Source organism: Euprymna scolopes, chromosome 24 (genome assembly GCF_053919585.1).
Source record: "Euprymna scolopes isolate OS-2025 chromosome 24, ASM5391958v1, whole genome shotgun sequence".
NCBI lineage: Eukaryota > Metazoa > Mollusca > Cephalopoda > Sepiida > Sepiolidae > Euprymna > Euprymna scolopes.
In genome coordinates this window covers 91,185,440-91,198,377 of record NC_136505.1, presented here as the reverse complement: position 1 = coordinate 91,198,377, position 12,938 = coordinate 91,185,440, and the positions used below count along the sequence as shown (strand labels likewise).

The following is a 12,938-nucleotide window of genomic DNA, read 5'->3' as shown; positions in this document are numbered from 1 at the left end:
ATAAAACTCTATAATAAAATATACGAAATCTGTAAGAATTAAAATAACGTATTTAAGCATACTTTATGACCGGGTTTTACCGGGCGTTTGTGTTAGCTTAGATAAATACTTTAGCAGTTTTAACAAAAAAGCTACAATAATATCAGAGCGTCTCTATTTACACTGAACATCTACAGAATGCCAACATCAATATATTACATATGAATGAGTCCCCTGTGGAATTTCCACAGGTCCAGCTAGTTATTATTATTATTATTATTATTTCATAAGTTTTGTTTCGCTTTCAATTAAAGCTGATGCACCCAAATCATATGGATATATATATATTTTTTGGAAATCGCTACTTTATAATATACTAGCCTGGGTGCCCGGCATTGCCCGGGTGTTTAGAGGTGTGTGTTAAGAAAAAAAAAAAAAGTGGTAGCAGGCAGGCAGGCTCGAACCCATATCACGAAGAAGGAAAAGAACATGCAAAAAAAAAAAAATGTGACGTCTTTGCCATCGCGTCCATTGCCAAACCAGAAGTGGCGAAGGTTTAAATTAAGGCTAGTCAATCAAAAAGAAGGGGTGACTTTCAAAAATAGCGGTGAAAAAAGCGAGCCCTCCCTGTAGAAAAGTGCTCAGTTGAGGGTTAAAGAATTAATGTTTTTGGACAATTATTCGATATTTGTCGTCCGAAGGTCGAGCTTCAAAACAATACCAATCTCATGAAAATCCGTCGCCTCTGTTGAAAGTTTTAGGCAGACATACAAACAGATGAGATTTATATTATAGACTAGTGGGGGTGCCCGATGTTGCCCAGGTGTTTAGATGGTGTAGTAAGGAGCCCGAGGGGAGTGGTAAACAAAAGTAGTTTTGTAGTTAACAATTTTAAGATTGGCCGCCTAAATTTGTTTGCAAATGTTAAACTGCAGAAGTGCCAGTAATACTATCAAACAAGATCTCGAAACTATGTTGCTCGCCTATACGTAACTTTGATAAAGACACATTGATTTTTATTCTTTTTCATCCTCGGACAAAGCGTAATTTCACTTAATTTTATTATTTTTATTTCACTTAATTTTATTATTTTTATTTTACTTATTTACTGTATTTTATTTTATCATTATCTATTTTTAGACTCCATTTTATCACCTATTCTTATTTTTAGACTCCATTTTATCACCTATTCTTATTTTTAGACTCCATTTTATCACCTATTCTTATTTTTAGACTCCATTTTATCACCTATTCTTATTTTTAGACACCATCTTTTAAGTTACTACGCTATTTTATCCCAATTCAATTATTTCTAATCTAAAAAAAAAAAAAAAAAAAAAATTCTTTTGTAATCTCGTGTCATTTTATTTATTTAATCTATCACCGCTATATTTCCAAACACAATTTTTTTTTTTTAATCTCTACGATATTTTAACTTTTAGACGTAATCCACTACACTAATTTACTCTAATTTATTTATTTATTTTTTTTCTCTCATAAAATGTATATATATGTATATATGATATCTAATTTACAGAAGGAAAACACGTTGCTCTCCCCATCATTATATATAGCTCCAATCCTCCGACTCTCTCGTCAATGACCATCCCTCTTGAAGAAGCCCGCATAAATCGGGCGAAATGTTGAGTATTCAGGTCCTTCCACCTCCATTTTATTTCATATATATCTCTATATATAAAAATGTAAATTTGGTTCGTTAAAAGTGAATAAAACCATATTTCTACGTTACCAATTTATTTGAAATTTTCAGACAACCCATCTTTAGAGTCGAGGGATGTTTTTATGTCATTAAAATAAATTTACCTCGCGAATTATTAAAATATTAAATAAAATATAAATATTTTTCGAAGTCGTTTCTGCGAGACTTGCCCGGTTTTATTTCTGGTAACTTCCGTTTCAACTACTCTCGAATTACCAGATAAGTAAAAAAAAAAACAAACTTACTCATGCAGAGAGTGATCCGTGCTGAAATAATAACGTTATTATTTAAAAAGCCATTCTTAACATGGGGAAGGGAGGGTGTTTTGTACCTATTCTGTACTTTAACCTTACAATTGAATAAAAACATATCATAAAACTTTAATTAAACGTGGAAATACAATTTAAAAAAAATAGGGCGGATCACTCTCTGCATTAGCACACACACACACACACAAAAAAATCCCATATTTTAAAAATTTAAATTCATTTATGTACTTACCAATTTTTTAATTTTAAATTCCTTTATTTATGTTAAGGCTTTTCACTCATGAAACATTACGTTTTAATTGTTTAGTTTCTTTTCACGGCATTGTTTACATAAAAAAGTTTGTTTTAACCTTTTCTAAACTGTTTTATTTTTACGACATGCCTCAACGTATTATAAACACCCTAACCTTCCCATGTTAAAAAAAAAAACATAAACGCCCTTCCATAAACCTCGAAAGCCGTTCTTAATATGGGGAGGTTGGGGGTGTTCATTCCGAAAGCCGTTTTAACATGGGGAAGTTAGGGTGTTTATAATATGCTGGGGCGAGTCGTAAAATTAACGAAGTTGCTATCTATTATTTATTGCAAAAATTGCTTGAAATTTATTTATTTAACAAAAAAAATTACATTTTTGTACTCCTTGGGCGTTGAGTTCCATGGTGACCAGCAGAAAAAAATAATAGTCGCTCTCTTAGTCCCCCACCCCACCCCGCACGTAACATATTTTATTTACTGACGTTGCCGTAACTAAACGATTATTTGTCACATTTACAAACATTTATTTATTTATTTTGAAAAAAGTTTTACTTTTTATGAATATTAAAAGAAAAATGGGTACTCATGCAGAGAGTGATCCATGCTGAAATGATAACGTTATTATTTGTACCTATTCTGTACTTTAACCTTGCAATTGAATAAAAAAAAACATGTCATAAAACTTTAATTAAACGTAGAAATACGATTTAAAAAATAGCGCGGATCACTCTCTGCATTAGCACCGAAAAATGTTACTAAACATTTATTAATAATTTCTCACTTTTACAAACATTTGATTTTAAATTTCTTTTTAAATGACGACTTTTATCGACTTTTTTTTTTAAATATCCCCCCCCCCAATGGTGTTTATTCCGAAATCCGTTGTTAACATGGAGAGGTTGAGGGTGTTTATTCTGAAAGCCGTTCTTAACATTTGTGGAGGTGGACCTAATGTAAAAAAAATAAATAAATTTAAAAAAAAAAACTAAATCATTTACTGATAACTTCTCACTTTTACAAATATTTTTTATTTTTTAATTTACATGCGCGGATGAACAAATTGTTGAATAGTGCGAAAACAAAACGTTTTTGTAATAAACTTTGGGATAATTTTTTGGGTAAATATTTACATTTAGGTCCACCTCCACAATTTTCTTTTTTAAATGACGACTTTTATTGATAAATAAATTTACTTCTCCACCACTTTTATTGATAAATAAATCTACTTCTCTGCCACGGGCACTGAACCCCTCCCTTTTTTTTTTTTTTTTTTTTTTAATAGTATTTTCGGGTTGGTATGCTGACAACAAATATCAGTTAAATTTTGCAAATAGACCCCCCCCCTCCAAAAGTGGTGTTCATTCCGGAAGCTGTTCTTAAGATGAGGAGGTTGGGGGGGGGGGGTGATTATAAGGTGGACCTAATCTAAAAAAAAAACCCAAAAAAAACAAGTTTTTTTATGCGCACATAAGCAACTATTTTTTTAACTTTTTTTTTTACTTTTTTATTTAAAAATTAGTAAATTTCAATGAATAGAATAATAAATCATTTATCATTAATGTGTTTTTGGTTTTGTGTTGAATGAAACTTTTTTTTTTTTCATTACAACAAGAATGAACCAATTTAAATCTTCCGGCATGCGTTTAAGGCTTACGAAATTATCAATAAATCGTTTAGTTACTAAGCCAACGTCAGTAAATAAAAAAAATGTTACGTGCGCATGCATTAGCCTTGACTAGGGAGGGGGGCTAAGGGAGCGACCATTAAATAATTATGCTGGTCGCCATGGAACTCAACGCCCAAGGAGTACCTAAAGTGGAACTTATGCACTTATGTTATCGTGCTATTTTTTAAAATAGTATTTTCATGTTAAATTCAAATTTTACAATGTTTTTCTTTTATTAATTTGTTAAGTGAAAGTACAGATAACCCGGTCGGTTTCTAATGTGAGGAAAATCTAGCCCCCCCCCCCCAAAAAAAAAGGAGGTACTCTGGATAATAACAAAATATTAAAATTGCCTCAGTCTCGAAAGATTTCTTCTCTACTGAACGAGGAAACAAACGGTGAAGTGTAGTTAACCTTCTGTTTCTCTCCCCCTGTCTCTTCCTCTCTTAATATCTCTCTCTATCCATCTCTCCCTTTCCCTCTCTCAATCTATCTTTCTCTCTATATCACCCTCTCCATCTCTCTTTGAGCCCCTTTCTCTCTCTAACTCCCTCTATCTCTCTCCTTTCCTCTGTCTCATCCCTCTTTGTTTCTAACTCTCCCCCCTCTCTCTGTTTATCTATCAATCCCTTTATCTCTATCTCCTTCTCTTTCTCTATTTTCCTCCCACTTTCTCTTTTCTATCTATATATCTTCCTCTCTATCTGTCCATCTCTAATCCCTCATCCTATTTTAGTCTCCTAAATTAATTACAGTGAATAAGGCATTGTCAAAACATGGATAAATCCTATTTTAGTCACCTAATTTACTGACTGTGAGAATAGAAGTTATTTGGAAATTACTGCTACCTTGAACAGCACCAGAAGTAACTGGTAAAACCTTTCTAATTAAATTGATTTTGGCAGCCATTTGGTAACAAAATGACATAGCCTTAGCTCTTGCCCTTGCTGCACAAGGAATACCTGCGACCTTGCTGCCAAGTAGAAGAATTATTTATTCTACTTTAAAACATTCAATTTTTCAAAAATCTCATGTTCGACATCTCCAAAACATCCAATATGGGGAAAAATATTGCAGAAATGCAAACTTATTGTTTAGGATGAATGCACAATGGTACGCAAAAAATCACTTGAGGCTCTTGGTCGATCCTTGCAAGATTTGCGTGGCAATATCAGACCATTTGGGAATGCAGTAATATTGCTTGCAGGAGATTTCAGACAAATGTTACCTGTTATTCTTCAATCAACACCAGCAGATGAAATAAATGCTTGCCTCAAATACTCTACTTTTTTGTTCCATGTGAAGACATTAAACTTAACTCAAAATATGCATGTCCAGTTGCAGACTGTTCGATCTGCACAAAAACTTTTGCATCACTTGTGGGAAATTGGGTACGAAAAAGTGCCAGCTGATCAGAGTTAAGGGCAAAATTCTTTGACTTTTAGCTTCTGTAATTTCTGTAATTTTATTTCATCAAAAGAATAGTTAGTTTACTTGCAGGTCAATACAAAGATGCCCATGAACTTAACGCTATTATTCAATGTAAAATTCCAAGTGAGGTAGTCAAATACAAATCCATCGACACTGTTGTGAAAGCAGATAAAGTGGTTAATTATCCAACAGCTATATTTGCCAGGGATTGCCACCGCATGTATTGCAACTGAAATTTGGTGTACTAATTATCATGTTGTGAAATATAAACCAATCCAAGCTTTGCAATGGCACATAGCTTGCAGAAAAAAAAATTAACAAACAATATAATAGAAACAACAATCTTAACAGGACCTTTCACAGATGAATATATCTTCATTCCATGCATTCCTATGATTCCACCAGATACATCATTACACTTTAGGATATTGCACTTTCCAATTTTATTGTCATTTGCAATAACCATCAACAAAGCACAGGGAACAATCTTTACAATTGTGGGCCTTACAGTTACACACTGACTGTTTTTTCACATGGACAATTTATGTTACGTATTCAAGAGTCACCAAACCGGAAAATCTCTATATCAGCTAAGAAAATGGAACAACAAAAACTGTGTACCCATGCAAAATGGAAAATTAAACCCATAAGAAACGTGCTTTTTCCCATTTTGGAACTTTTTCCATTGTGCCAATTTGAGCCACAGCAATGCGTGGCAGGGTACAGCTAGTAAGTGAACGTGTCTGTGTACATTTCCCTACGAAATAACTTTGTCAATTTTTAGTCGACAGACTCGAAATTTGATATACAGGGTACTGAGATTTGGAAAAATCGATGTGATCAGTTTTTGGCCAGAAATTTGGCGATTAAGGGGTCAAAGTTCAACGATTTGAACTTTGAGAACTCTACCAAACTCCTCTGACAATTTTGGGTCTACACACTTGAAATTTTAGATATAGGTTCCTTGGACATGGATCTAACTTAATAACTTGATTTGAGCCAAAAACAATAAATTTTAAGGGGTCATAATAGGGGTTAAAGTTTTTTAAAAATTAACCTCTGCGGTCTCTTCCAAATTACTCAGACAATTTCTGGTCTAAATATATGAAATTTTACATAAAGGGTATTCAGAGATAGGGCAAGCTTTTTCATCAGTTTGGGTGGAAAATTTTTAGTTACCAATATATAAATGTATGTATGTATGTTTGCATGTCTGCCTTAAACTTTCAATAGAGGCGACGGATTTTACCAAGATCAGTATCGTTTTAAAGTTCGACCTTTCATACGACAAATATTGAAAAATTGGCTAAAAACATCTTCCCCTTCAACTAGGCACTTTTCTACAGGTGGGGGGGGCACTTTTTTCGCCGATATTTTTAGTTATCCTCTCCTTTAGATTGTCTAGCCTTAATTTTAAAAAAATGTTGCTTCCAATTTGGCGGTGGTCGTAACAGCATAAACGTTAGGTTTTTACCCCGTTCCTTTCCTCCTTTGCAGTACGGGTTCGAGTCTGCCTTCCTACTACCACTTTTTTTTTTTTTTTTTGCTCAACATACACATCCAAACACCCGGGCAACGCCGGGATGAAATGCTATATATATATATATATATGAGACCGTTTGCTGCCGACTTCGAGTCGCCTATTCTTTTGTATCGTCACTTTTGCAAGTCAAGGAAGTGGGGAAACAGGGAGGGATCTATTTCACCATTTAAACGCTATTTGGACTAGTATGTCTCGTCAACATCGCACACGCACACCATCTGCCAAGAAGTACTAATTGGTCCCTAATCAAAATGTGTTTCATTCTAGTCTTTCCATATGGTACTGATCAGACACAATGTTGCTTAACTTCGGTGATCTAACGAGAATCGGCATGTCAAAGTAATTTAGATCGTTTGTTTCTCGCTTGTATGTAACTTTCAGGAATGCGCATCTTCCACTCCATAGTAAAGACCAATGTGTATTTGTTTGTATATATTTTAAATAAATGATTTACGTGACTGAAATAGGAATTAACCACTTTAAAAAAATCTTATTTTTGTATATGAGCTCAGCTAAATAATGATAATAGTATTCCCGCAAAATCTACTCTCGCGTTGTCTGTTGTGAGTCTACTGCTTCGTGGTTGCCAGTCAGCGACGAGTAGAGGGTACCTTCACTAGTTATCGTAACTACTGCTGATACCCGACCAAACAAAACAAATCTCTTACTTTTCTCTCCTTCTCTTCTCGGGATAGCGGAGAGAAAGAGTAGCAATAATAACCATTGCTTTAATCTTTTACCATATTGGATGTCATTTTGTACTTAACCACAACAAGACCCCTTTCTCTTGTGTTTGAGAGGGGGATAAAAAGGACGAGGACGTCGTCTCGGGTCATCAAACGGAGTTCACCAGCCCAGCCGATTGTTAGCCTATCTATATAATATATAGATAGAGAGAAAGGCCAAACAAAACCAACCTGGTCGTCAACAAATATATTCACTTTGTCTTTCGCTAGACAGTTTTTCTTAGGGGTAGACAAAAATATATACATATATCCGATTTACGCTAACGATAAAGAAAAAAAAAAACGAGCACTTGTCCGTTTTATTTTTACAATATAAAAACAAAACAAAAAAATCGCTAATTTCTAAAGGAATACTTACGAGAACAAAAATAACTTTAATTTAGCCGAAAAAAAAAATTAACAAAATAGAATGATCCGCGTGTAAACCGATTATTAGCCGATATAATATTTGTGTATATACCAACCAAAAGCCAAGCTGGTCGTCAACAAATAACAGCTATTTTATCTTTTGTGAGACAATTTTTTTTTTCTGAGTGATAAACACCCTCCTCTCTACAAAAATAACAAGCACTTAATAGATTTTCTTAACTACAAAACTTTTATATATATATATATATATATATATATATATATATAATAAATTTGATAAAATAGAATAATTTGTAAATAAATAAAATAAATTAAAAAAAAACAACTAATTGTCAATTAGTTTTTAAATGTAATATTTTTTAATTCATTTCGGTGCAAGAATTTACTTATATATAAAAAAAGAGACAGGTTTCGTAACACAACTAATAATTATTATTAAATATTTTTTTTGAATTTATTTCATTTCAATTATTAATTAAATCGAAAAAAAATAAATATAAAAAACGCTGATAGTAAATTGTGAAGAAAAACACCATATTTAAACCTTTTTACGTTAATACGGTTTTTGCGACAAAAGTGTCTCTCGTTTCTATCTTATTCTTTTAATACATAGGAAAAAAAATCAAGTTTACTTTTTTAATCATTTAAATTTCTAAAAAAAATTGGCAAAAAGAAAAAGATTGGGTGAGAAAAATATTTTTTCCGCCTGAACGTTGAAGACGAATCTAACAATTACAAGAACAATAAGTATTAGAAAACAATTAACTTCATAAAGTATCTCTTACTAAAAAAATAAAAATGTCCCTTCTGCCAATGTTAAGTCGGACTCGAAGACCCTCCGCAGCAATTCTCGAAACAGATATTAAGGTAAGGCGTAATGAATTTATTACTTTTTGTTTCCATTTTTATCACCCCCCCTTCATTTGAGCGCACGCACGACAGTGACAGTTATCGAGTTTATCGACTGTAAATATTTTTGTTTTTAATGCATTCATTCTTAAATCTTTACAAATAAAAAAATAGTCTTGTATTTATTTCAAAATAACAAAAAAAAAAAAAATAAATAAATTTTAATTGGATATTTGTGCAGTTTAACATCCCCGACAAATTGTTTTCAGTTTAGGAGAGTTCCGTCCACGGCAAAGTAGAATTAACACTGCCTACCATGTTAAGAGTAGTTGGTAAATTTTTACCTACTTTCCATTTTCACAATCGCCTTTAAAATGACGACCAGTAAAGGTGCCCGGGCATGCTAAAAACGAATATCGCATTTAAATTTTCCGCAAACAGGTAGCTTTCCGGATATTAAGACGTGCAATCTGCAATTCCCTTGTATTATCACTGGTGTTCATTGTTGTACGCACAAGCGCGCACATTTTTTAATTTTCTAAATTTGTCAAAACTTGATCGCTAAAATGCACAAGTGTCGAAAATGGTGTTTACATAAATTTGCCTCCATAGCAGACGATATCGGCTCGGTAAAATCCGGTAAGGAGTAAGAACATCCGAAAATCGAGCACACAAATTGAAACCCGGGTTACTGAAACGGAAAATAAGTTTTTACTTTTACTGCAATAATGGCATTGTGTGTGTGTGTGTGTGTGTGTGTGTGCACACACATGGAATTACTTTTTTCTTTTTTTTTTCTATTATCTTTTTTATAAGTCACGCGCGCATTTTTTTTTGGGGGGGGCGTCTATATTTTTGGGCTTCGCCACAAATTACACATTAGAGTACTTTATATAATTTTTTAGGGGTGTGTCAGCTTTGCCACCCAGACTTATGTATAGTGGTAGGATTAGTTTTTTGAAGTGCCACTCGGACTTAATGTAAAGATTGTTTATTAGGGAGGGAAGGATTCTCTCTCTCTCTCTCTCTCTCTCTCTCTCTCTTTAAATGGAGGCATTTAAAGAAAGAGAGAGAGAGAGAGAGAGAGAGAAGCCTTTCTAGTCTGTTTTTGATTAAATACATTTTTTTTTTTTTTTAAATAGTAAAAATTAACTTTTATTTTTACTGGCTTTTCAGTAAAAGAAACAAAAACATTTTACGTTAAATGATATGCAAAACTGATCCCCACTTTAAATTTTTATATTTCTGGCGCTAGTGTATTTCAACTCTCCTTTTTCCTTTCCGAAAATCATCAAATGCACCTTTTTTTTTTTCTTTTTTCCTGAAGTGTGTTCGTATATGTGTTAAAAAAAAAAAATTAATTAAAGTGTTATATCAAGTGTTAATAATAAAAAAAAAATATTTAAGTGTAAAAGAAGGCTGTTGCAATGTACATTACGGGGGTATTGAAGTGACGTGACAACAAAAACATAGGCCTTTTTGATTTTTATAAATCTTCGCATCGATCACATGTACAAATCAGTAAATAAAGACTTGCCGGTTTCATATTATTAGGATGATAAATATCTTTGGATATTCCGAGAAGACATATCTTTTTCAAAAAGAAAACTAACCATATGAATATGAAGATTTATAAAAAATATAATAAATAAATAAAAACTTCGTCTGTTTCTTCTTGATAAGTCACATCACGATATTCTGTATTGCTACATCCTTATTTGTTAGCAATCCTTCAAGTAATGTTTCTCTTTTCTTGTTTCTGATTCGTCAATTTCATCGATCAAGACACGAACACTGCAACAAATCACACCGAAACAAACAAATGTTTGCGGGAAATGCAACATTAAAAAAAATGTCGATGTCACTGCAAAAGAAATTACAAAACAAAGACCAAACGAAATGCAACAATTTGCATTAAAACATACAAACAAAACGAAGCAACAATGTAAATATATCAAAGTTTTTTTTGTGTGCTTGTCCAGAATTCGACCTAATTAAAACAAAAATACAGAAAAATGTTTATGATGTACGTACCCGTACCCGCCACCGAACAAAATTGTTATCTTCCAAAAATCACGTAAATTGGTCAAGTAGTGAAAAAAAATCTTTCATTAAGCAGGAGTTTTTGATTCGCCATATTGTTTTAAATAAAGATAACTCATTTTGAACTACCGAGATGAAAACAAGCCTTGTAATGGATGCACACCATTTACTATTAAAATTGCTAAAAATTGTAAATAATATTTTTTCTACTTAAAAAAAAAAAAAAAAAAAATAACTCATTTGATCAATTTACGTTATTTTTGGAATATGACATTTTCGTTCGGTGGCGAGTACGTACATCAAAGATTTTTCTGCATTTGAAAAAAAAAAAAAAAAATTTTTACGACGTGCCCCAACGTATTATAAAACACCCCAACCTCCCCATGTTAAGAACGACTTTCGGAATAAACCCCTCCCCCATCAAACCTCGAAAGCTGTTCTTAACATGGAGAGGTTGGTGGGGAGTGTTTATTCCGAAAGCCGTTCTTTACATAGGGCGGTTTGGGAGTGTTTATACTATGCTGGGGCAGGTCGTAAAAAGATCCCCCCCCCCTTTTTTTTATTTTGGACAACCTTACTCAGAAACGATTTAATTTTGTGTGGTTGCATTTCGGCTGTTGTACCGTGTATTTTACAGAAACGATATGGACACCTAATGAAGCTGACCAATAAACAAAAACAAATAAAAATACAATGTTTGGATAAAAAGTTACCAGCAATTTTAGTTTGATGCAGAGGGTGTTTTTATTTTTTATCTGTTAATTATTACTATTTGTTTTAAAGAGCACAGTTATGATATTAAGTCAGAACAATTTTGGCTTTTTAATACTTGCTTTTGTTGCGTTAGATTATAAGCCTCTAAAGTTCGAAATTTTAAATATTGATTCTGGAGCAAAGTCGCCAGCTTTGTTTATTAATTAATGTAAAATTTACATTGCAAAAGATGTCGGTTAAGTTCAAGTTGTGTCTGTGATTGTTTACAAAGGATTTCTGGGAAACGGTCAGCTGTTCCACTTGTTTTTTGTTCTCGTTAAGGTTTTTAGCAAATTAATACGCTTTGTGTGTGAACATGTATGCATGTGTGCACATATGTATGTATGCATGTGTGCACATATGTATGTATGCATGTGTACACATATGTATGTATGCATGTGTGTGCACATATGTATGTGTGTGTATGCACATATGTATGTGTGTGTGCACATATTTATGTATGTGTGTGCACATGTGTGCACATATGTATGTGTGCACATGTGTGCACATATGTATGTGTGTGTGTGCACATATGTATGTATGTGTGTGTGCACATATGTATGTATGTGTGTGTGTGTGTACATATATGTATGTGTGTGTGTACATGTGTGTATGCACGCGTGTGTACGCGCGTGTGTGTATGCACGCGTGTGTGTATGCACGCGTGTGTGTACGCACGCGTGTGTACATGTGTGTGTGCGCACGCGTACATGTGTGTGTTTACATGTGCATGCACGTGTTTATATGTGCATGCATGCGTGTGTGTGTACATGTCACATGTATGTTTATATTTTCATCAGATCCGTTATTCACGAAACTTTAATTTTTATTAAATAGTAATTTTTGGCACAAATAGGTCACAAAATGGTAGGTAAAAAAAAAAAAAAAAAAAAAATCAAAGAAATTGACTAATTTTCCAATTGTATTTCATTTTAAAATAATTTATAGTAATTTATATTTTCGAATTTCGAACCCGAGTGGTCTTAGATTTAGCGCTGGTGGGATGAAATGAAGGACACTTTTATTTCGGAAAGTTTTGTTTGTTTAAAAAAATATTTTCATAAACAATGCGAACACAAAAGTTAAACTATACCACTTCTAACAAAAAGGGGGGGGGCGGATAAGAAATTGCCCACCCCCACCGTCTAAATTCCACAATTTACACTGATTTCTTTTTTCAGACTAATCTCATTGATTACAAACTTTCAGATTAAAAAAAAAAAAAAATTGGAAATGTGTTTTTTATGACTTTTATTGTCAGGAATCAGTTTTCAATTATAACGTTCTACTAAATTGAACACCTACTTTGTAACCA

General features: G+C 33.0%; 2 protein-coding genes across 26 annotated transcripts in view; one reads left to right on the top strand and one right to left on the bottom strand.

Moving 5' to 3' along the window:
• The window catches only part of LOC145246840 (adenosylhomocysteinase-like 1), a 736,073-nt gene that overhangs the window by 148,012 nt on the left and 575,123 nt on the right, over positions 1-12,938 (top strand). Inside the window, exon 1 of one of the 7 annotated variants that reach the window (XM_080108682.1) lies at positions 8,312-8,845. The exons of 5 other annotated variants lie outside the window; for them this stretch is intronic. In XM_080108682.1, the coding sequence (XP_079964808.1) occupies positions 8,777-8,845 (69 nt within the window). In that variant the 5' untranslated portion in view covers positions 8,312-8,776. Of the gene's footprint in view, positions 1-8,311; positions 8,846-12,938 lie in introns of those variants that run through there. One more of the 7 variants, XM_080108683.1, reaches the window with a different exon arrangement.
• Positions 1-12,938, bottom strand: part of LOC145246842 (uncharacterized) — a 323,121-nt gene that overhangs the window by 53,039 nt on the left and 257,144 nt on the right. The gene's annotated exons all lie outside the window — the stretch shown is intronic.